The sequence below is a fragment of the Heliangelus exortis genome, chromosome 20 (assembly GCF_036169615.1).
Source record: "Heliangelus exortis chromosome 20, bHelExo1.hap1, whole genome shotgun sequence".
NCBI classification, from domain to species: domain Eukaryota; kingdom Metazoa; phylum Chordata; class Aves; order Apodiformes; family Trochilidae; genus Heliangelus; species Heliangelus exortis.
The window spans coordinates 3759427-3783124 of record NC_092441.1 but is presented as its reverse complement, the minus strand read 5'-3'; the positions used below and the strand labels follow the sequence as shown (position 1 = coordinate 3783124).

Sequence of the window (23698 nt, the reverse complement as noted above, 5' to 3'; positions counted from 1 at the left end):
GATGAGCAACAAAAGGTCCAACAGTTTCCGCCAAGCCATCCTGCAGGGGAACAGGAGGCTGTGCAGCAAAGCTCTGCTGGAGGAGACGGGGCTGAGCCTCTCGCAGAGGCTGATCCGCCACGTGGCCTACGAGACCCTGCCCAGAGAGATTGACCGCAAGTGGTACTATGACAGCTACACCTGCTGCCCCCCACCCTGGTTCATGATCACCATCACTATTGTAGAGGCAAGGAGCTTAATTCCCTCTCTCTGGAAGCCCACACCACGCTGCCAAAGGCTTTGCTGGGGACTTGATCGAGGGCTGGAGTGGGACTCGTTTAGGCCCAGACAAGGACAGGCACAAAGCTGATAGCTGTGCCTCTGCATGTGTGTGTGGAGGGTTTAAGGGTTGGACCTGATGATCTCAGAGGTCCTTTCCAACCTGGCTGATTCTGTGATTCTGTGTCTATGTGTAAGTGGAGACCGTGGTCCTACCCTGCCTCCAAACATAGCTATTGTCCATTGAAACCATTAATATATGAAACTACAGAATTTACGAAACTATGGCAAAATTTTTTGAGGACTTAAAATCTGGGTAGTTCAAATAATGGAAGTGGAAGAAAAAATCCTATGCTGTTGCCTCTGTCATGTGAATGGAGAGAAAAAAGGAGGGAAGAGAGAGCTACAAAGTGAGAGAAGGTGTTTGCTAACCAAGGAATCTTCCTGCTCTTCTAGGTTGCATTTTTCCTTTACAATGGAGTGATGTTAGACAGATTTGTGCTGCAAGTCACACATCCCTTATACCTGAAGAATGCATTACTTTACCATCCTCAGCTCCGTGCTCAGGCTTGGAGGTACCTAACCTACATATTCATGCATGCAGGGTGAGTACTTACAAACCACAGAGATTCTCCAAAGTTCAGGTTCCTGAAGGAGGGGGAGGAGAAAATGACAGAATCAGCTCATAAATAAATTAAAAAAAAAAAATTTTAAATTGCATATAAATATCTGAATCTGTTGTGGAGTGTTGGGCACTGAGGGGCAAACCTTCATAGCTCTGAAGGGAGGAGGCAATGCAAGGAACTTAACAGATGCTGCTCTTTTCCCTAGCAGTGCTGGGACCACACCTTCCTCTTACTGTGCACTTCCTAGTGTATGCTTCCTAAAACTGGCCAGGTTGAAGCCCAATGTTCCTCTAAAGAGGATAAGCAAGTGGCAGAATAAGTCTGCAAAGATGCTTGAGTGGAACTGAAAAACTACAAGGTGCATTCTTGATAGACTTCCCAGTTGAGGCTGGAACAGTCAATTAAATTCCCTGTGCCTATGGTATGCTGTCACTTAGTAATGGTGCCCCTTCTGTATGGACTGAGATAATGCCTAGAAGCCTGAGTCAAGACTGAACACCTGTTTTGTGCACATTGTGCAAACAACAGTGTTCCTAAGGAGGTGACAATCTCCTCTGACCACATGGATAGAGAATGGTGCATCTAATGCAAAATGAATGTGAAAGGCATCCTCCTGCATTCCATGGGAGGAATGTAGCAGGTCTGGGAAAATCATGGAAGGCATGGGGATTCTAATTCTATACTTCTTGACTGTGCTAGTCCTCCCAAGATTTAAAAAAGACTTAATTGTGTGATGTTTGTGATGCCATGGTGATGAGCGGGTGTCACAGGAAACTTCATCCCTGTACAAAACACTCTGCCTGCTCTGAGCAGTTTTTCAGATCATTATTTTCACACATTCCTGGCAGATAATTGCAATTTTTAAAAATTCTGTTACTGAAAAGTCACAGCAACAAGATTTTTAACAGCAGTTTATAGTTTGAAACTGGATAAAGGCCCTTTGTTCTTAAACAGAAAGCCTATATTCCCATCGTTCAATGTTCTTCTATGAAAGGCCAGAAACACCAAGCTGTTATTTTCCTTTTCCATGTTTCTGATGGAAGACATGCTGATGTCTCTTCTCTGCCTTGGTCTGTAATTGCCCTTCAGCACAAGATGTGCCCCAGAGCTCTGGATAAAATCCATAGGACAGAATTGACTCCACCCAAAGGGAAAGTAGGAAAAAATTCATAGATGAAACTTCTCATTGTGGCAACATCTGTACTCTGCATGCAAAGTCCCTCCAAAAAAGTCTGTTTCAGGTTTCAGTTTGCAAGTGGAGGCTATTGGGCTTTGATGTGAGAAATGTGTTATGTAAAATGAGGACTGGAAGTTTCTATCAATGAGGATAAGGGGGAAAAATGGGTTTGTAAAAGCAAGAAACACTTGATTTTAACTAATGCTAGGTAATTTGTATCTGGATTTTCTTCTGGTGGTGGTGTTCTACTATGTCATTTATGCAACTGCAGATTGCTTTTGGGTACATTTGCAGAAGGGCAATTGGTGCAGCAGTTAAATGTTTTCTTGTATCACCCATGGCCTGCTTGCCTGACCTGGGCAATGTCACTCCTTCCTGTAGCAAGCAGTACTCTGGCATTCTTCACACTTACTGACTGAAAAATATCTCAGGTTTATTTCATATCTGTGGCTGGCTCAGAAATGAACAGTGGGGAAGGTGGTGTGCAGGCAACTCATTGTTTTTGTGATGGATTCCAAGTTCTTTAGCTATGTAGCTTTCAAAACAATGGAGAGTCCTGCTGGAACAATAAACCCCATGATTTATCTGCAGTAGCTGGAGTTAGGCTGAATGTTCATCTATTGCTGACTTCTGTGCCTTAAGCTCCTTTCATATCAGTAGAGCAGATAAATCTTGGAAAGGTAATAACATTTGTTAGTGGAAGCCCATCATTCTCCTCTCATTTTCAAATGAGAAGCTAACACAATGCCATGGGGTCTATTGTTATCATGCTTCCAGCTGAGACTTTAAAATGGAAATGTGGACTGCTCCCTAATTTAGTGCACTCAGTCTGGTTTTTTGAAGAGTAAGTGACAGCCATAAGGTGTCCAAGAAGACAGCAGTTGCTAGGGCTTGGCTAGCTGTGCCTCTAGAAAGATTCCAAAAATGCACAGGCTGTATGTTGGTCCTGATGGAGGGGGCTTTGTCAAGGGCTGAAAAGGCAAAGTTGTAAATTCTGCCCTTCTGCTTTCATGGAAAGCAGACATTGATTATCTGGGGCCCATGCATTTCTAACACTGCCATAACTAATGACTTGCATTTATGCTCAGTCCCATTTGTTTGGTCCTGGGGAAGGAGAAAGTCTTCAATAAATCAATGAAATTGTCATTTTGAGAATGACACATCCAGCACTGGCAAAGGCTAATTATATTTTATGGGTGCTTATTGACTGTGGAGCCTTCTTAGCATGACGGGGAGGAGAAGTGAATGGAATTGCTCCTGGAAAGTCTTTTAAGAACCATGGATCAGAGCAGTCACTTCAGAGTCTAAGATAAACTTTGAGCTCTTACAAAAGCTTCCTTTGAAAAATAAGACCCAGTGCTTTGTGTGAAAATGTCAGGTGGTGCCTCATGGTGCTGACTGTGTGCCAGCCAAAGCTTCTCCCCTCCCCTCTGTAAAAGGGCACTTCTGGATGGATCTTTTCTGTGATATCAGTTTGACCTTTGCTGGTTGTTCCTAATTTGGTTCCCAAGTTCTGTGAACATGCAGGATCAGAATGGGTACCAGAATATGTCTGTGCCCAGTGGCTTCAAAAGTCTTGAGCAAAGTAACAGGAGCATTCAGTACCATGCATCAGGTTCCCCTGATGACAAATTGTGATGCTGAGTGTCTCCTTCAGGAGAGAAATTTATCCTTGGAGAGACATTTGGTGAAAACAAGCCTATTAAGATTTCAGGAAAGAACTGTTTCCTGCAGTATCATTTCTATTAGGTTTTTTCCTAGTCCAGCTTTAAATTATCATTTATGAGACTGTTCTGTCATTACTGCATCTTGCCATCAGCATTTTTTTCTGATATATATGGGAAATTGCTATGGTAACATAAAGAAAGACCAAAACTGTGAAAATGCACTAAAACCAAAGATTGCTAGTGGCTGTCTGAGAAATCCTTTTCTTGTATAAAACAGGGTGTAGATTTTCAATGCATTAACTATTTTACACTCTTTCCCCCAAAAGATGGCTTGTGTGTTAAGGGTACCACTGTGTCACTTGGGTCCATTTGCTGTGTAAGCCAGACTTGGGCAGTCTTCACACAGAACACCAGTGGGATGTGGCCATTCAGCATGGTCACAGCCCTGCCAGCACAGGCTAAATCTCAGGTACCAGCACAGTGTTGAGAAGGGGCCTGGTGCTGTTGCTAACTGACAAGATCCTGGAGACAGCAAAGGCATGGGTAAATATTTGTAAAGAGCCTTGAAAAGTGGCAAGACTTTTTTTTTTTTTTTTTTTTTTTTTTTTAAATACTATTGATTAGGACAACAGACTTGCTTTGAAATTATTGATCCAGCACAGGAGAAAGCTGTTGCACTGGAGTATGTCAAATATGCAAGTCTTAGCTCTCATACTTTCTACCTCTTGGCTGCCAGTGGTCCTGCACTTGCTGATGTGCACATCAGGGTTTACTACAAGGCTTTTCCCAGCAGGAAGTTTTGTTATTGACTGTAATGGGAATGAAGGCAGGTGAACAGAGATCTCCAGTGAACACAACTTGTGTCTCACTGGACACCCAACCAGAGATAAATGCCCTCTGCTTCCCATTCTCACCATGATCACACTGGCACGGGCACATCAGAAAGAGTGGGGGTCAGACAGCTCAGACAATAACTTGGCATTATGTACCACAAGGAAATGGCAGCTCCTGGGACTGTTAGGCTTACCTTGCTCTTCAGGTGATATCCCTGCCCCATCATGGTGCTGTAATATGGGCAGGGAAGGGCTGTGTCATCAGGAGGGGAGAAGAGAGGAGCAGGTCAAGTTTCTGTCCTCTGCTTCAGGCTCTGCTGCCATCTTGCTGCTTTTCTGGACAAGTCATTTAACTTCTTCAAACCCTCTGTTAAAAACAAACAAACAAAAGAACCCAAACGTCAAACAATTCACTAAGAACTGAACAAGTTAGAAAGTCTTTGGCTGAAAGGGACTGGGTGGATATGAAAATGATAATGAACAGCAAGAAGAGAAGAAACATCACAACTCTTTGTCCTGTGTTTTTCAGACACTGTTGTATTTCCCAGTGTTATATCTATTTTCGTGAAACAAATGCTATTTGATATCCTTCCCAAGACATCTCTGCCTCAAGGGAGACAAGGACTTAGAAAAGAGGACAACTGTTGTTTTTCCTTGCCACAGGATAGAGCACCTTGGACTCAATGTTGTCCTTCAGCTCTTGGTTGGGATTCCCCTGGAAATGGTGCACGGAGCTGCGAGGATCAGTTTTGTGTACGTTGCTGGAGTTGTGGCAGGTAGGTGACACCTCCGGATGGCCCAGGTAAAGAAACAGCTGAAAATGGTCTGTGCTGACTTTTGTGTAAAAGATGTGTGACATTTGGATGTAGGAGTCACTGGTCTGTGCATTGAAATTCATTTGGAAGCTGCAAGTGGGAAAAAATGCTACAACTTGACATCTGTTTCTAACTAGCCAGAGGCTCTGTATTTAGGAGGTCTGCTAGAAAACATCAACAGCTATTACTTTAAAATAGCCTTGCTTTAGGTGGTCTTCCTAAATGTGGAGGTCATGCTGTTCCTTTCCTCTTGTGTCCCACAGAGGTCTGTCTAGAAGAAAGGTGGCATCACAGGCATCCCTGCATGAAGAGTCTTTTTTTTTTTTCCCCGGTCCTGTGCCAGTTCTTCCTCCATTTGTCCTGTCCTGTCTGCTTTCTACAGCCTGAGTAAGCAAGAAGTATTTGGTTGTAGATTGTGAGCAGTGCACAGAAATCTGAAAATGTATTTAATCATGAAGCCATGGGGTTTGACTGATTTGTAGTTTGTGCTGTATTGCTTTTATTTATATATAGCCTTTCCAGCAGTTTGGAGGTGATGGAAGTTAGCTGAAAATAGATCAACAACTAATTAAAACAGGAGGGAAGTGTGAGAACTACTAAGGGCATCACGGTGGAACTCAGACAATGACTGACTGCTGTAGTTCAAGATGCATGGTGACTTTTTTTCCCAGCTACATAACTTTATTGTTTTCCATAACTGACAGGTAAAGCCTTAGTAAAATGGGCTGCATTGGGTACTAAGAAATCCAGAATTCCAGGAGAGAGACTTGGAATAAGAATAATTGGATTAGGTCACAGGACAAACTCCTTGCTCTTTACTGTAGAGAAAGGAGTTAGCAAAACAGCTCCATCACCCCTCCCCTGTTATTTTAATAAGCACTAAAGTAGTCCCCAATCTGCAACTTTTCAGATAAGCTTTTCTACATAGATCCATCTACCAACCCCTGAGTCTTCATTTATGTGTGTGAATACACAAAGCACACCTGTGCCAGGTAAGCAGAACAAATGAGCATTGAATCTGCTGCATTGGAGCCCAGGCAAGCACTGTGAATGACCCATCTGCCTTTCAGATTCCTGTGGTCATGGACTTGCTGCCCATGGGATCTGCAGATCCCATTACTCCTTTCTTAACTTCTCATTCTCTTTTTCCTTAATGACAGTGTTTAAGATCTGAGAAGTCTCAGGGCCATACAGTAAAGGAGAGAGCTATCAGCAGAGGTGTCTGGTTGTACCTCAGCACTTTCTTGACGCAGAATGAGCTGAGCAATTAACAAAGAAGGTTTTTAGATTCTGTACTACTGAAGACTCTCTTAAGATTAGCCATTGTGTCTTTTTCCCATTCCTGTTCATCCCAAAGATCTTCATTATCCCTGCCTTGTGACATCAGTCTGCCTTTCTCTCTCTCTCTTTCCTAAATTACTCTTAAAGTTTGCAATGAAAGGAGCTTTGAGCAGATCCAAGCCTCTGACTGGGATAAGGAGAAGCAGTATCTATGTTTGGATGTATTGTTATTAGTGGTGCCTTTATATGACTGACCTGTCATTTTGCTATCTTATTTTTACTGCCTCCATCCAGGTTATTTTTAGCTAGTTTACTCTCAGGTTTTATAAGAAACAGGCTGTGCTTTGATCAGAGGCTTATGCTATGCTGCATGTCCTCAGTTCCTTCTCACTGTGCAAGTATTTGTCTTTCCAGCATGGGAACTGCTTCTATTTTATTTCTAGGTGAGCAAAAAACATGGACATTTTTCTGTTTTCTGGACATCTTCCTTATTATTTTCATCAGGGTGCAAATGCCTTTTTGCAGCATTGGTTTGAAGATGAGCTCCTGCCTTACTTGGCTGCTTTTAAAGTAGATGCAAGGGAATCAATCAGTTGCTGTCTTGGCAGTACTACAGGACTGAACCTCACGAGTCAATTGATTCCCCCATCCTGTCCCTGCCCCTTCTCTTTATATCCCTGACCTGCAGCAATTAGCACAAAACAGGCAGTAGCAGGGATGTAGGGTAGGAGAGAGCGTGGCTGGCAATTGTCACAAACCCTTCTTCTTTCTCCCAGGATCCCTGGCAGTGTCAGTAGCTGATATGACTGCTCCTGTGGTGGGCTCCTCTGGAGGTGTGTATGCTCTTGTCTCAGCTCACTTGGCCAATATAGTCATGGTGAGTACCAGAATGACTGACTGACCTCTCTGAAAGTGAGCTGGGTCTGGTGGCCCAAAGGGATTGGAAATAGGGCCTGACCCAGCTGTTGGTCCTTCAGAACTTGCCCCAGTAAAGAGTTTTATCTCAGAGGTGTGGTCCTGGAACGGAACTGTTACTCTGTACATGGTGGCTTGGTGCCCTGGTGGGTGGCAGCTTTTCATAAGAAGCCAAAGATGCTGGTAATCCAGGGTTTATCAGTGTGCCTGATAACTGCTTGGAAAAGAAGGGGCTGACTGACTGGGCAGGAGTTGCAGACTTGTTTCTGTCTGCATAGGCCTAAGGAAATCTGGTATTGGGTGGATTTGTGTGCAGAATATCCTTTGTCTCCATTTGTAAAACCCAGACTGAAGCTGAACCTGACCATACTGGTGATGTATCTTTTTGCCATACCACCTAATGAAGGACTTTGCCAAGGTCAGTAAATGCCAGCATCTTCATTCCTCTAAGACCTGGAAACAGGAGCTCATCCAAGGTCCTCTGGTAGGTGGTGGCGAAGGTCAGCAGATCTGCCTGTGTCACCCCTAAGATGACCCCTGGGCAAAAATGGCTTTGCTGACAGAACTGGTTTTGCTGTGATTGGGATTCATGTGTGGGGGCACAGGGCTGCACGTCTGTCCTGTACCACCAACATCAGAACAGAATAGCCATGAAAACAATGGTAACACAGCCTCTCCTGGGGTGTGAGTGGGAAGATAATGCAAGTTGGCTGCAATAGAGACAGAAGATCTGTTATATGGGTGCTGGAAAACATGTCAATCCTACAAGAAAACCTTGTATTCCATGGTTGTACACAGTGCAGTCAGCTGCAGCCCACACAGTGCCTGCCCCAGGCAGCCTTTGGAGCAGCTGGGAGAGGGGGTGGCTTCCTGAGCAGAAAAGGTCTCCTTTGGGATCTGCAGGCTTTTCAGAGGATGAAGGAGCTGGGGGCTGTCACTAAGGTCAGTTTGAGTGGCTGGTGGAGAGACAGGGAGTGGAGGAGAGGGGCTACCCCTATACCACAGGTTTTCTGCAGTGCCTCTGCAAAGGTTTCAGTAGGATTTGTGTTCCCTGCCACAAGGCAAAGAGGAGCAGGAGGGAGTTTCCTCTGTCTCACAGGGTGGTAATGCAGGCACAGGGATTCTTCACACCAAGATTCACAGGGTCAGAGGGGGACATTGGAGGAAATTTTAGTTTGCTTTAGAGGAAGAAGCTCTGCTGGAGGTGTCTGGGGAGTCTTCCCCAGACTTTTTAAAGTGTTGCTAAGTGGCCTGTCTTTTCACTACTCATTGACCTTCTCCAAATCTATTTAGCAATTGCTACCTCAGCATCCGTATTTCTCCATTATCTGCTGACTCTTTTCTCATCTGAAAATACTTCTACTGCCTTTCCCATTCTGGTGGTGTTTTTTGTGGTTTTGTGATGGTGTGGGGGTTTTTTTGGGTTTGTTTTTTTTTGTTTGTTTGTTTGTTTGTTTTCTTCTTTTCTTTCCTCCTCTTTTATCTCTCTGCTCACTTGGTATCCAGATGTAATGCTCCCAACTGCAAAAAGATGTTCTGGCCTCTTGCTGGTAAGGCAAAGTCTTGCACAGGCACTTTGGGAGTGCTGGGAAGAGGAGGGACTGTTGCAGGGAGGATCTCTTGTATCTTCTAGTGCCTCCTGGTAACCAAAGGAAATGAAAACAGCCCTGTTGGTAAAATAAATATTCTTGGAATTACATACATAAAATAACCAACAGGGGAAAGCAATAAAGCATGGCACCCAAAGGAAAAGAGTGAGGGGGGGAATTCAAAAGAGCTACATGGAAATGAAAAATTGAAGGAAGCAGCACAGTGTTAATCAGCAGGAGTTCAGAGCTTTCTGACTGGGTTAGGTGTCTCTGTGGAGAGAGAAAATGAGTTACTTATTTTGTAGAGATTGAATTTTTGGAGTCACAGAAATGATTTACAAATAGAGTCCACATAAAATTTGAATGTTTGTAGTATGTATTGCAGAATATTTCTTCAGCAGGCTGCAAAGTCACTGGATGCCATAAAAGTTAGGCTGAAGAGTTTACAAGTGGGTTTTTTAAATTCCTTCAGTGTGATGAACTGGGAATTTGTCACAAGCAGCCTATCTAGCTTGGGATCTCATATTGCTTTCAACAGGCAAAATTTCATTTAGTCACTTAGTAGTAATAATAAGAGCAGTGTTTTCATACATCTAAGCTCCCCAGAACATGATCTCTTTCTGCTTGGAAATTTTGTTCAACTGGTGTAATTTAAACATTTCAAAAGGTGTAATTTAAACATTTAGTCTAGGATTTCTGACTATTATTCTGAGATCCTTATTCCACTGTATTGATTAATGATCAAGCCTGAAGAGAGAAGCAGCCAGATCCAGGCTTTTTATAGCATTGTTTCCTTGATCTGCTTTAACTGAAGTCTTCATTATCTGTGTGTGCTCTGCAAGAAGATCCAAGCTGCAGAATTTCAGGTAGCTTGGGGTACAGGCAGTGGCACTGGAAAAGTGCAGTAGGGCTGAAGTGCACTGAGAAATTGCCTGATGGGTGACAGTGTTGGGCTCCCACATGAATCATGATGAGCTGTGTGATGCTAACCAGAATGATGCTTGTGTTGAACACAAGGTACTACTTGATATAATTTTATTTGATGTAGCCTAATACAACAATTTTGCAAGATATGTAAATTCAAATATTTTCAGAAGTCAAATTTTAAGGTGAAACATCATAATAACATGTTAAAAGAATGAAGAATGGGAAGGCCAGACATGGAAATTCAGTAAGCCTGCCAAGCAAAGAAGTGGTGGACTCTCCATAACTTGGATGTGTCCCTAACATGTCCTTTATCTTCTCTGGGATTGACACAACTGTTTGATGTGGTGACTGGAGAGTTCATAGCCAGGTAGCAAAGGCAATGAAAGGGGTTTGTCATCCTTGATACTCTTCAGTGCAGACCTGAATGTAAAATCCCTCCAGGTGTGTGTGCAGCATCACTTTGTTTTCCTTCTCTTTCCCAGAACTGGTCAGGAATGAAGTGCCAATTCAAACTGCTGCGCATGGCTGTTGCCTTGATCTGTAGTAAGTATACTTGGCACCCACACAGTCCTCTTTTGTTTGTCCTTGTCCTTGTTCAGGCTGTTTCAGAGAATTTTGACTTTGCAGCAGTTTTGGTAGAACTTGCAGCTGGACCTTCTGGCAGCAGAAACCACAGCAATCTCAAATGCAAATTTTGGCTTTCAACACAAACATTTGTGAGTTAGGATTTGTTGCTAGCCAGCATCTGTAGTTTGTGCCATTTGTGAAGACCCAGGACATGAATTTCTTGTCTTTGGATTTGCAAACAAGCAATGCTTTTGTAATGTTAATACTTAGGTTTCCTAGAGCACCTCCTATCTCAGATGGCAACAGCATTATACACACATTAATGAATTATCTTCCAGCCATAGCCCTGGGGTGGCATGGTGAGGAAAACCAGGCTGTGTATTCAGCACAGACTTCAAGTTGTTCTGGTATACATTTTGAAAGGTGAATATTCCCCTACCTGTGTCTACACCTCCACAAACCCAGACCACTTACCAGCCACTGAGAAGGCCTCATGTCCCTGGAGCAGAACCCTGACACAGCCATGGCTTCCCAGCTTCTCTCTGTTCACTGTCCAAAAGAGTTTCTTGCCCTCTATCTCTTCAGGGATGCAGAGCTGCCTGCGAGATGGACTGAAGATGTGATAGACCCAGACAATTAATTTCTTTTTCTTTCTTTGTTCCAGTGAGCTTTGAATTTGGAAGAGCTGTGTGGCTGCGGTTCCACCCCTCTGCTTACCCACCATGCCCACACCCCAGCTTCATGGCTCACCTGGGAGGAGTGATGGTTGGAATTACCCTTGGTGTCATCATCCTGAGGAACTATGAGCAGAGGCTCCAAGATCAGACATTATGGTGGATCTTCCTCTCTATTTATGTAATTTTTGTCTTGTTTGCCATTTTCTGGAACATTTTTGCCTACAGCCTGTTGGATCTAAAGCTACCTCCCCCTCCTTGAAAGCATGGGACAGAAAACTCAAGAGAGGAAGTCATCTGTCAGCTATGTTAAATAAATGAAGATGGAGGATCTATTTTTATATTTAACTTAGGGGAGGATGATTCTTTTGAACACAAGTGTGTGCTGGAGGAGATGCTTAAAGATCTCTCAAAAGAATGGGCTAATCAGTTTGTTCACAAATCTAGCAGGTACTGTAATGCTGGCTGGCCTGGACCCTGCAGTTTCTCCACTGCCAGAGCTCCCATTGGGCAGGTTGTACCTGGGCACTTTCACTTGGTTTGCTAGCACACATCAATATTTTGTATGAGGTATTTGTATTTTCCAGGTCAGTGCTGGAATTATGGCCAGTTGTTGAATGAATCTCCTCAGTCTTACTGAGCACTAAAAGGGAAAAAGAGCAGACGTTTACTAATTAGAGACTCACATGGTACTTACAAGGCAGCTTGGGTTTGGTTTCCATGGCCACATTTGACTGTTCAGCCATACCAGTGCCACTGTCTAATTACTTGAATGGTTCCTAAGATATTTTAGCCTATGGTGAAACCTGCACCTTTCTAAGAAATCAGCAGAACTTGATCACCCAAAGTGATGGAGACTGGTCTTTAACTACAGGTCAAATTAAATTGCACTATAAACCCTGGGAAATCCTGGAGTGTTGTGGGCACACAGACAGAGGTGATTTTAACTGTGCATGTTTCACTTGATTTTAATTAATATTTTTCCCTCAGCCTACTGTGGCTAGAGGGTGTGACTGGAGTTTCTCTTTTGAGGGATGGAGAAAAGGCAGGCAAATATTCAAGTGTGTTCTTTGTCAGCTGACAATCAGGTGCTGTTTTCTTCTCACTTTGTTTCTGGTCATGTGGATTTAATGCCTGGCCTGTGGTGAGTTCCTAGCAAGGATCTCAACTCTTCCAGCAGGTTCTTACTAGAAAAGTAGGATCAGGATCACCTTATAGCAGTGCCAGGTGGGAACTATCTAGTCTTTACAGCCATACAGTCCATTTGGGGCCAAATCTGTCCACTGAAGTCAGTGGAGTTAAATCAGGTTGTGTGTAGCACCAATTTCCCCCTGAAATGGAAAAGGTGTTACAGTGATCATTGTGAAACTGATGAAAAGTTTGAGGATACCTGTTCCTGAGGCAATGGATGTTCAGGAGCTCCAAGCAGCAGGCAGGTGCAACAATGCCTTTTTGCTTACTGTTGGTCAAGCCCAGGTTTTAGCAATCTGTAACTGGTCTGTAGCACAGCCCATCCACTGCCTGCACCAACCTGGGGACCAGGCTGGAACATCTGTAGCACAAAAAGTTCTTATTAGGTACATTCTTGGTAAGGTGCTTACATTATTTTGTTTCTCACTTTAGAAAGCTGCCAAATTACAGTCCAGGAGTATGGATGTGCTCCTTTTCTCTCTGCTTTACCCACCTATTTTGATGGTTTGGCTAAAGCACCCACAGGAGTCTCTCCAGACTATCTCCTTCCATCCTTTTTTCAGTTTGCATACTGGTGCCCAGGCACCAGCCACCAGAGCCTTCCACAGCCCGTGCCACAGGCACTGCAGCAGTTGTGTTTGCTCTGTAGCAAAATGTCTCTATATCGTGGGCTTTGTTCTCTCAGCTGTGTAATTGGTACTGCCAGATGATACCACAAACCAGTAGGAGTCTGTCTTCACAGAGAGGACATTTGCAAGTGCTTATCAGCTGCCCCTTCTCTGCATCTTATGGGAAAAATCTCACAGGAAATGTGAAGTTCTGCTCCCTCAGAATGCACTAGAGCAACTCCTGTTTCCTCAGGGAAAGGGAGGGGAGAGAAAATAAGTGTTTCTACCGTCTTGAATAAGCCTTACCTGCAAAAGAAACAATTTTTTGCCACCTTTGTGCACAGGAATGGGATTTCTGAGAGCAACTGCACCTTTGTTGTTCTGCATGGCTGGTACATTGCCCATGGACCCACAGCTCAAGGAGCAAGATGAAGGGATGAAGGTCAGGTGGGTTCACAAGGGAGAAGGGAATTAGTTCCTCATGCCATTTTAGCTCTGTACTTTTCATCCAGATCAGAGCAGTTGTGAGAGTTTGCATGCACTGTTTCAGATCAGGAGCTGGACAGTGAGTTTTGTAGCTGTGAAGATCATCTCCCTGGGGAGCTGGAGGCAAGAAGGACAGTGTGAAGCTAGGAGAATATGGACAGAAACATGGTTAACACGTAAGGAGATCATTCCTTTCCTTACCTATTGCTAAGCCTTTCTAATTACAGATGCCTTTAAACCAGAGGTGAGCAGGAATGGAAGTTCCCCTGCAAGTTTTAGGGAAACGTTGACATTTTTAATAGAAAATTTCACTTGCAACAAAACACATTATTTTGCCAATAATTTACCAGGGCACAGTATGTGCTGATTGACTTGTAGTTTTTGTTTCTCAACTGAAAGCTACTTAGTGCACCTCAGTTTCTCCCTATGGAAGGTTTCTGTGCTGCTCTGGGGTGAAGCAGCAGGCTACAACTCTAGGGCTGCCTGTTTCTTCATCAGCCTTACCCTGGACAACAAATCTTTGCTTCTGCTCAGGAGTAGGAGGGAGCTGAACAGAGTAATCCAGGTGCCCCTCTTGGGTCCTTGATCTATAGTAGGTATCATGCAATACTTGGCACACACACAGTCCTGTTTTTCCATCCAGAAATGAACATAATGTATGTGAACTGATTAACAACAGCTCTGAGGATGAGCTTATGACTTGTTCTTTTACACTGTTCATCTTTTCTGACTTGAATCCTGTGCCCCCATGCCCTGTCTGAGTAAGTCTACAAGCAGTTCTGGGCATCAGAAAGGCCAGGCTTTAAAACAGTAGTAGATTTATTGTGCATGAGGAAATGAAATCCTCTAATGTCTGTGCTCATCACAGCTAAAATCTCTCCCCATACATACAACAGATTGTACACAGATTTGCTAAGAATCAGTCAGCTCATGGAGTCAGGAGCAGTGCAAAGTCCTTAAGCTTTTATAATTATTTTTTTAAATAACTAAAATTATACTGTGAAAGCTTAGACTGTTTTTACAGAATATCAGGAAACCCAATTCTTGTTTTGTAATGCACTAAGAAGTGCCACAGTGCTGCAGCACCACAGAGCTGACAGCAAACAGGCTTTTCTTTTACCTCCAGACGTCCTTGAAGCTGCTGGCTTATGTTGGAGATGTAATATTCTCCATCCTGCTCACTTGTGGTTCCAACTTCTCAGTCAGCAACGTGTTCCTGCAGGAGCCATCCTCAGAGGGACTGGGTTTGGTGATTATTTTGGTTTTATTTCAGCCTCTGCCAGGATTTTACATCAGTTGGATAAAATGTGATTCTATTTGACCTTACAAACGTGCAGTGCTAGAGGAAAAGGTGAGGACTGTTACCAAGGTACAAATTTGAGCAGTGAATGTCAGAGGAAGTTATTTTATGCTCGTGTCCTTGAGTGAGGAGAAAATACCTGGGGAAAAATAGAAAAAGAAATACCCGTTTCTGTGCTGTACTTTCCATTTAGTAAATATATTGCAGCACTAGCCCAGAGAGGATGTGTGTAGGGAGCAGAAATGCAGATTGGGAGAGCCTGGGGTGCTGGTTGCAGATCCTTCAGGGACACCTGCTGGCAGCATGGCCCGAGCAGAGAGGGTTTGGCTGGGAGGCTCTTGATGCCTCTCATCCCAGAGGAGGAGAAGGGGCTCAAACAGCCGTGGGGAGAAAGAAGGAGGGGGTGAGCCAGGTAGATCAAAGTCCACAGGGCTTACAAATTGCACCTTTTATTTCTAGATGCCTAGAGACATGTAGAGATTAATTTTGCACACATTGGTAATAACACAGGAAAGAGGAGGGGGGGAAGATTAGTGGGAGGGGAAGCTACGAGAAGCAATCTCTGAGTGAGGTGTAGAGGAGCTGTAAAAATGCTGATGAATTGACTTTTGCTGAATTCTTAACACAACATCTCGTGTCACTTTTTTCCCCCATCAGTGGATGAGGAATCTTAGCACTTACGTGGCATGTTGTGATTCTTCACTACTTGCTCCTTTAGCAGCAGAAAGTATTTTATCAATGGGGAAGGGGAGAGCCAGAAAATTATTGTTGTCTGAGGCTGCTGGACTGGAAACAAAGCTCAGGGATTCTGTGTCTCAAGACCTTGCTCCCTCTGATGGCTTGTACTGCCCAGATGTTTTCAGTCGGATTAGATTGATTTGAATTGGGGTATGGACATGTTCAGAGCTGGTACTAAAATAACAGCTCTGCTGACCTCAGAAGGCAGCTGCTGTTTTGTGCCAACATCAGTCTCACAGGATCACGGGCAGGACTTTCACACAAACTTCAGTGAGTGAAGAGCTCAAAGTCTGCCTGTTTACATAGATTCAAGCTCACCTCAGTTGTTTTGGGAACTCCATCCATGGGCTTTACCCAAAGTGAAACTGGAGAATATGGATGCAGTTCAACACCAGCAACCTCTGGAGGCAAACCTGGCATCTAGAGAACAAAGGCCAGTGCCTCTGGGGTTTTAGCTTCTTCAAACATTGCTGCTGTTCTGTTTCTTTTACAGTAGTGGCTGCTCTGCAGTGCTCTGTGAGATGGCTCAAAAATTCCTTCTACAATCACTGATGCTGAGAGCTGGCTATAACAGGAAACTGCATTTTTCAGCTCTGTAAAGAAAGAATCACACATAAGACAGAAGCCAAGCTTGTTTAAAGGTAAATCTATCTTTAATGTCACCATTAATCACTGGCTTTTAACTGGAAAAAGCTTCCTAATGAGGTATTTCCAAAATGCCAGTAGTAGGACAGAAAATTTCTGTTTCAGGGTACTTTAAAACACAGAGCACAAAATATTCCCTAGGTCTGATTCAAGTTGCAAAATACCTTAATTTCCAGTGAGCTTCATAGGTATGTTAGTCAATGGCTGTCTCCCCCACAGTGTCCATTCAGTTTGCAAATAAAGCAAGATTTATGCAGCTTTTCTTTTAATACCCTACTAAAGCTAACAACACCTCCAAGTGTTAAACACAAAGCACTAAACAATGTAATTTTCTGCCTTAAAATACTGAACAAATGATACTTCCCGTTAAGGGCTGGTAAAATAAATTGATATTTGCAAAATAAGATGCTACTGTATGTTTCCAAATATTTTTGTATTGTGTACATTCTGTATATTTTTGTTGTAACAATATTATTTGAGCGCAGAATCCATTAAATTTTTTTTGTTGGTGGTTTTTTTTTTTTTTGGTTTTCTGGTGTTTGGTTTTTGTTTTGTTTGTTGTTTGTTTAAACAAAATTGAGCTGTTGTACATCACATGCCAAAAAACAAGAAAAACAAGAGAAAGCTTGGGTCAGCTAAGAAGTAATGCAGGTTTTTTAGCATTTCATCTGGTTTATTCTTGAGACTTCCAGGATGAAGACAGGGAAAAGCAGCTGTGGTTGCATCTCAGGGAAAGTTTATCACAAGCATTGCTGTGCCTAGGAGAGAGCTCCTCACTGTAAAACACCTGGTCCCATGAGGATGTGGTCCAACTCCCAGCAGCTGAGGGCACAAGGAACTGGTCAGGACTAGAGCAGTGATTTCTTACACTCCAACCAGCTCACAGCCACAAGTCCTTCACATCCAGCTTCTTGAGTGGTGAGTTCTTCCCTGCCTCCTGATCAGGCAAAACACTCCACAATCAGTGCTCCAACTTGAAGATGTACAAGAGCAACAGAGGGTGACCTGTTTTATTGAGTGGTGCTCTACTCTGAATAAAACATTCTGAAGGAAAATATTGTTACTTCTCAGAGCTCCTGAAAAAACCTGAAGGGGTTTGCTTTATTTTCCAACTACTTTTACTTTGTCCCATGTTACCTCAGCTGTCAATGACACTTGCAGACTCCTGCATGTTACACTAGCAGCTCCTCTGCATTGTGTGAATAAAGGTGTTTAAACAGTAGACATCAAGGACAACACTCCTGCAATTTAATGTAGGCAGACCAATATGGATTTGAATGTTTTATTGTAAACCTTATTATAGGCTCAACACAGTGGGGTCACAGGAAAGCATTCAACTTTTATCATCAGCATACAGCACTGGCAAAACAGTCACTCAAACTTGAATAAGACTGTCACAGTTACTGTTTCAGGGAGAATTGTTCTGATGCCCTGTTAAGCTCTTCAACCAGCCTCTGCTGCAAAGAAAAGTAACAAGAACTTTTTCTTGCATCAGGTTTGCAGAAATAGTCCTTCCTTACATGGTCACTCAGAGGCCTCAGGAGTTTTAATTCCAGCTGTAGTCAGATTTTCTTCAAGGATTCTGCTGTCTAAATGTCCTGTCATGTGGGTAAGAATTCATTGCTGAAATACAATGAAATATTTTAAAGTCTGAATAATTAACTTGGGAACTTAGTTTACTTCAATTTCTGAAGAAACTTCTATTAATTTGAAGTTAATATTTAATCTGTAAAATTTTTATGTTTACATCTCCATAACTGAAAAACATGATTATTTACAGTTATGCAAGATGGGTACTAAGAGCATACAAAGAAGGTCTTGATCACAACACAAAACAATGAAAATTCCTCAAATAGCCTTGGAATTTAACATGTCTCTCCAGTGTATGTATGCATACATACAGACTGGTTCCTAAAACTCTTTCCAGGTTTAATGCAGCTCTGTTTCACACCAACCAGCAAGTTGTTTATCTAGTACCAGAATAGCAAACTTCTACTTTAAAAGTAGAATGTGGGAATTAACTACAGGTTTGTTTCCTATCTTTTCTTACATGAACAAATATTATTAGTTCATTTACAATTATTTATCCACATGTTCGTGCTTCTTTATATATTAGAACAAAAGTAACCACATCTTAATGATTAAACATGATAATTTAAAAGAGATTTAAAATACTTAAAACATTGAAATGCTTGCTGGGTGAGGGATTTGGGTTGTTTTTTTTGTGTCTGCAAAGACTGTAAAAATGAAATGTCTTGATTTCCTCAGAAAAGGAGTAAGTCATTCAAAGAATCTGATAAGCACTGAAAAGTATGTAGGAGTTTGCATAACTGGATATTTACACATTAAAAAGAGCTCCAACTACTTTCTCTAAGAAAGAGGAAAGGCAGATGAAACCACAATTTAGGTTTTACTTAGGTAATACTTTTAAATATAAATTAAAAGTCCTGCAGTAGTGAAACTGAGCTGCACAGAAGAAATTAATGATTTATACAACACCCTTGAACAAGTACAGAATAATTAAAATCGTTTCAAGCCACTGATGTTTCTCTCATGAATTCCTCAAGGACGGTCACTACGTTTTTGGCTTCTGGCATTTCTGCATGTTCTACTTTAACAATCTTCAAAAGGATGTCTCCACTGCCACAGTTCTTGAGAAACATGTAACACTTGAACAAGGCATAGTGGTTCATTTCAGCCTGGCGGATAAACCTCTTCAGGTTGTTAATGTCTTGAATAGCCTGGGAAGAGTAATAGAGCATTTCTTATCCTTTTACAGGGAAAGAAAACACTTGAAAAAGCAAAGGAAGAATAGCAGGAGAAACAAAAGCATTTCCAGGAGGAATTTTAAATGACTACTCAAGAGTAATGAAAGAATTTAGTATTGTCTTTGATGCATATTGCCACCGTTATTATAATGCAAAATGTGTGGCCACCACACCTGGATAGTGCCCAAACTTGTAGCAAGGGTTCTCTCATTATGAGAGATCACCTAAATCACCTAAAAAGTGTTAACTACTGAACCCCTGTTACCCAATTACAAGATGCTGCGTGTGCACAGCTTAAATGAACAGTATTTTATGAGAAAAAAAAAAAAAAAGAGTTTTATTTTAAATATAAGAACATTCCTTTTGAGTACTCACTGAAGAGACCTTCATGCTACTTTACATTTGGGTCTTGTCAACTACAGTGAGTGACTCCTCAACTTACAGCTTCAGGGTTAATCAGTTAATGATATATAAACAGACATAATAAGTAACCATCAACTTTGCTGAAAAAAAGAATGTTTTCTCTCTCAATAACCTTGATGCCTTATCAAAGACTTTTAACATATATGAACAGCTACCTTCAATTTAAAGTTTTCCAAAATCTGTCGGAAGAGAAATGGATTTCCCCCTTCAGCACCATTCACAAAAGCATGCATCCAGTCCTCACAGAATTTGTTGCTTCCTGTTACATGTCAGGAACACAGAAAAGAGATATGAAAGAGTAAATGAGCCCAGAGTAACTATAGATCTGTGTTCACCTGGTTTCATCACTCTCCTGTAACAACTGGCAACAGGACACCCTTACCAGGAAATAAATCTTGCAAAAAACAATACAGATGGAAGAGAAAAGCAAACATAGCTACAGTGGTTACATTAAATTCTGTTCTGGTTGCTGAATCCCTTTTCGTAACATTTATCAAAAACACAACAGGGAGAAAAAAAAAAACTTTTGCAGCTTCTCTGTAGTGTACAAATCATGATTTTATGGTCTGCAAACTAAACACACTGTGAATTTTATTATTAAACATTTTCAAACCAAAGTTTTAGGGTATCTGGTAAAACAAACTTGGCTGCTACCTCACAGGAAAATAGGTGTTTTAGCTCCCAGCTAGAATCCAAGCTTTTTAGGCATGAACCTATGAGCTTCTGAATCATAGAATCATAGAATTGGCCGGGTTGGAAGGGACCTCAGAGATCATCAAGGGAGACGAACGTGCAACCTGAAGTATTCACAGCTTTAATCTCACCTGCATTATGAAACTGAGGCTGAGGTCCACTACAGTCTACAATCATTGACTTGTGCTGCTCCTCAGTCATGGCAATACACAAGGATGTCATCGTGCCTTCCTGAACAAGTCCTTGGAGGCCAGCAACTGCCAGAAACCTGACACAAAAAGCTCCTGTGAACCACTTGCTGCTTTACAACTGCTGAACAGCAAGAAAGGAGGGTGTCATGCATAACAGGCTACTACAGGTTGTTCTTAAAGTATCTTTACCTGCTAATATCTTTTTCTGTTTTTTCATCCGCATTTTTTACTTCCACAGGAGTATAACTCAAGGCCTTAAATAAAAAAACATAAAAGAAAAAAGCAGCTAGATGCCATTTTGATATTACATATTACTTCTGTTGCTATATTACAGTTATTAGCAATAAATAAATTATGTGGTACTCGAAAAATTGTTCTTCACAGAGAAAGAGTAGAAGCTAAGGGAATATTCCATATTATAGTAATTGCAGCTGGTTTTGCATTCAGAATACATTGATTATACTCTATTAGTGATTCCATCCAAAAAGCCTCCTCAAACCCAGGGACCAGAGATAGAATTAATTTTCCAGTGAATTACACAAGGCACACGGCCAATGTAACACCCATTTTGGTTCAGAGAAATGACAGCAGGGACAGCTGTCTCGTGCTGTTTCTAACTTTTTATTCTAATTTTAGTTTGGACAATAATATGTAAATTAAAATGAGCTAACTGTAAAAATTGATAGAAGACATTGCTGTGTACTTCCTTTAGCAGTAAAGCCAGGAAAAAAGTACTTGCCATGAGGTAAAAAAAAAAACGAGGAAAAGAAAACATTTTAGACATGATGGAGTCACTGAAATTCCTTCTGAACCTTTTTTAGTTATTCAGTTTGAAATACACTTACAGCATGTAATAAAAAGGCAAGTTTCTCCTGGAAGAGCTGTACCACTCTCTGTATAGGGCATATGGCATTCTCAAACCAGCTTCTCAAGTAGGGGTTAACATGGGTCTCCAAGGTTTTTTGCTGTAACAAGTTGAAACATTGCAACTTTAACTTCAAATTAGATTTCTACACCAATAGAAGCATATTAATTATCCGTTCAACCTAAAATAATTGCATGTCAGAGCCTTGTTAATTTCAAATTATAGTAGACTAAAATAATGAGTTTGACATTTAAGCCACACTTATGTGGAATATCAGCAATAAAGGGCTTCACATTTGAGGCAGACAGAACTGTAACGTTATGGTGTATGCTGAGCAAAGACCATGCAACAGCAGATGGGATGAGACAGACTTGAAATGCATCATCTCCATTAAAAAATTGTGATGAGAAAACCACTAAAAATCCCTCCTAACGTTCAGAAGTTCCAAGAATCTACAATGACATTGATAAGTTTCCTGTAGACCATTACCTTTTATTAGTCATTCTTCTTTCTGAATCTGACCTTTAAGAGATTTATGACTGGCACAAAAAAATAGCTGCCTCCCTTTTTTTTCCACTTGACTTGTGTGGTTGATAGCACCTCAGACATTCACTGTCACTACACTGAATCAAGTATTTCACAGTGTTTCCTCACTGGCACTTGAAATAGCTGTTTTGTCTCTATAGACTAAATCTTCCATATTCTCTTAGTAATTAATTTGCATAAATAGTCATTTTCACCACTTAAAAAAAGTTACACCTTACCTCCAAAACAAGGTTTATCTTCAGACTTTGAATGTATTTGTCCAGCTCAAGTCTGAAAGTATCTTCTTAAGGACAATAAGATGCATCAGTTAAGACCTGTATTTTTCCCTTTCAGTAGGTGGCTGTTACTGACACTTGCAGTTACTGGAAGGTGTGCACAAACAGGCTGATTTCAAGCAGGAAACAGGCAACATGAGGATGTAATTTTTACAGTACCTCCCTCTCCACACAGATAAAGGTAAGGATATAGTTCCAGACCCTTCTCTGAGCCACCTAAGAAACAAACCACATATTCTGGAGTGTTGACATCTGAGTCCAGTGCTGCCATTTCTAGAAGATTTTCTTGTTGGAAACGACAGTAATAACAACCAACTTTACATTCTGGTATGCTGTGCAGAAAAAAAAAAAAGAAAACACCACCTTTGTTACAGATATATCACAATAAATAAGTGCAAAAAGCAGCAGTAGCTAAATGGCAAGATGTTTGATGCTGCCAATGTTTCCTACAGCTTTTTGTTCACAAATGTTTTTCAAAATTTACCTCAGCTCCACTGACACTACATTTCCCATTCCTTCAAACAGGGCTCCTTTAGTGAGACGCTTGGCAATAAAACTGCGCAACTCAGTCTCGGCTTCAGCTGGTAAGTTTGTGTCCAGCAAGGAGAGGCTTTAAAAAACAAAATATTAGCGAAAAGAAAAAGTTATTGTTTTCTCTGAACAACTGCAGAACGCAACCTGCTTCTAGAAGGGGGACCACTGTGACCTCTCTCTGGCTCACAGGTAATTTGCCCTGTGACTTCTGGCCCATCAGAACCGCTTTCCTGCGAGCCCAGCAGCCCGGAGCTGCCATGTCAGCTGATGCTCAACTCCCCAGCAGCTACCAACGAGTCACTGCCCCCCCCTTTGTTCCTGTGTTTCCCTAGTTGTAATACAGAGCAATAATCCATTACAGAGCCTGTGGAAATTCACCGGGCAGCAACACAGACAAGACTTGAGGATGTTGTGTCGGGGTCAGTTTCGCTGTCCTGCATTGTGCCCTTACCTGAAGTCTTGGCTCGAAGGGGTCTCTGCCGCCGAGCTGCCGGCACCGCCATCCCCACCGCCCGCTCCCTGCTGCGAGGCTCTGCAAATCAAAGGCGTTTTCTGGATTGATCTCACAGCCTTACACAGACCGGGGAAAAACCACTGCGGCGGGGAAAGGTATGGCTTTAAGGCGCTGTAAAGCAGGAGCTGGGAACCGGGACATTATGGGATGAAAAAAAAAATTGGGGAGGGGGAGACGGGGAGGGGGAGAAAAGGGGGAATAAATGGAAGTTAAGCAGCTGGGAACTGACAAGGCCTGGAATCCGCCTCCCCGCAGGACGGGCCCAGCGCGCAGCCGCCTCCCCAGGCCCTGGTCCCCTCACCTGCAGCTCCGGTAGCCGTACAGGCTGTGGTAGGTGCTGCCGTGCCGCTCCGGCCGCCGCTCCTCGCCCGCCCCGCCGCCCTCCTCACTGCTCTCCAGCTCCCGCTCATCCCCGTCCGCCAGCGCCGGCAGCATCCTCACCCCCTTCCCGCTGCCCGACAGCTCCGCGCCTGCGCTCACTGCTCCCCGCCCCGGAGGCGAGGCCGGGCAGGGCAGGGCAAGGAAGGGCAGGGCAAGGCAAGGAAGGGCAGGGCAAGGAAGGGCAGGGCAAGGAAGGGCAGGGCAAGGAAGG

General features: G+C 42.6%; 2 protein-coding genes across 4 annotated transcripts in view; one reads left to right on the top strand and one right to left on the bottom strand.

Moving 5' to 3' along the window:
• RHBDL3 (rhomboid like 3) overlaps positions 1–16808 on the top strand; it is a 58058-nt gene extending 41250 nt beyond the window's left edge. For all 3 annotated transcript variants that reach the window (XM_071764003.1, XM_071764002.1, XM_071764004.1), the window contains 6 exons: positions 2–226; positions 715–863; positions 5225–5337; positions 7434–7534; positions 10571–10631; positions 11320–16808. In XM_071764003.1, coding sequence (XP_071620104.1) covers positions 2–226; positions 715–863; positions 5225–5337; positions 7434–7534; positions 10571–10631; positions 11320–11591 — 921 coding nt within the window. In that variant the 3' untranslated portion in view covers positions 11592–16808. The remainder of the gene's footprint in view (position 1; positions 227–714; positions 864–5224; positions 5338–7433; positions 7535–10570; positions 10632–11319) is intronic.
• A 757-nt stretch (positions 16809–17565) lies between these two features.
• Positions 17566–23591, bottom strand: C20H17orf75 (chromosome 20 C17orf75 homolog). The gene is made up of 10 exons (XM_071763979.1): positions 23408–23591; positions 23044–23124; positions 22543–22668; positions 22250–22390; positions 22002–22059; positions 21218–21337; positions 20562–20626; positions 20313–20449; positions 19644–19747; positions 17566–19038 (listed from the first exon to the last, which is right to left on the bottom strand). The coding sequence occupies exons 1-10, from the start codon at positions 23539–23541 to the stop codon at positions 18829–18831; spliced, it is 1176 nt and encodes a 391-aa protein (XP_071620080.1). The 5' UTR covers positions 23542–23591; the 3' UTR covers positions 17566–18828.
• Positions 23592–23698: the final 107 nt, after the last annotated feature.

Bases quoted from the DNA above. Each gene is read 5' to 3' on its own strand.
- C20H17orf75 (XM_071763979.1), bottom strand. From the start codon at position 23,541: ATGCTGCCGGCGCTGGCGGACGGGGATGAGCGGGAGCTGGAGAGCAGT. The intron at 21,338-22,001 runs GTAAGGTGTAAC...AACTTGTTACAG, and splicing joins AGATAAACCTTGTTTTGGAG to CAAAAAACCTTGGAGACCCA. The intron at 20,450-20,561 runs GTAAAGATACTT...TTTTTGTGTCAG, and splicing joins ACAGAAAAAGATATTAGCAG to GTTTCTGGCAGTTGCTGGCC.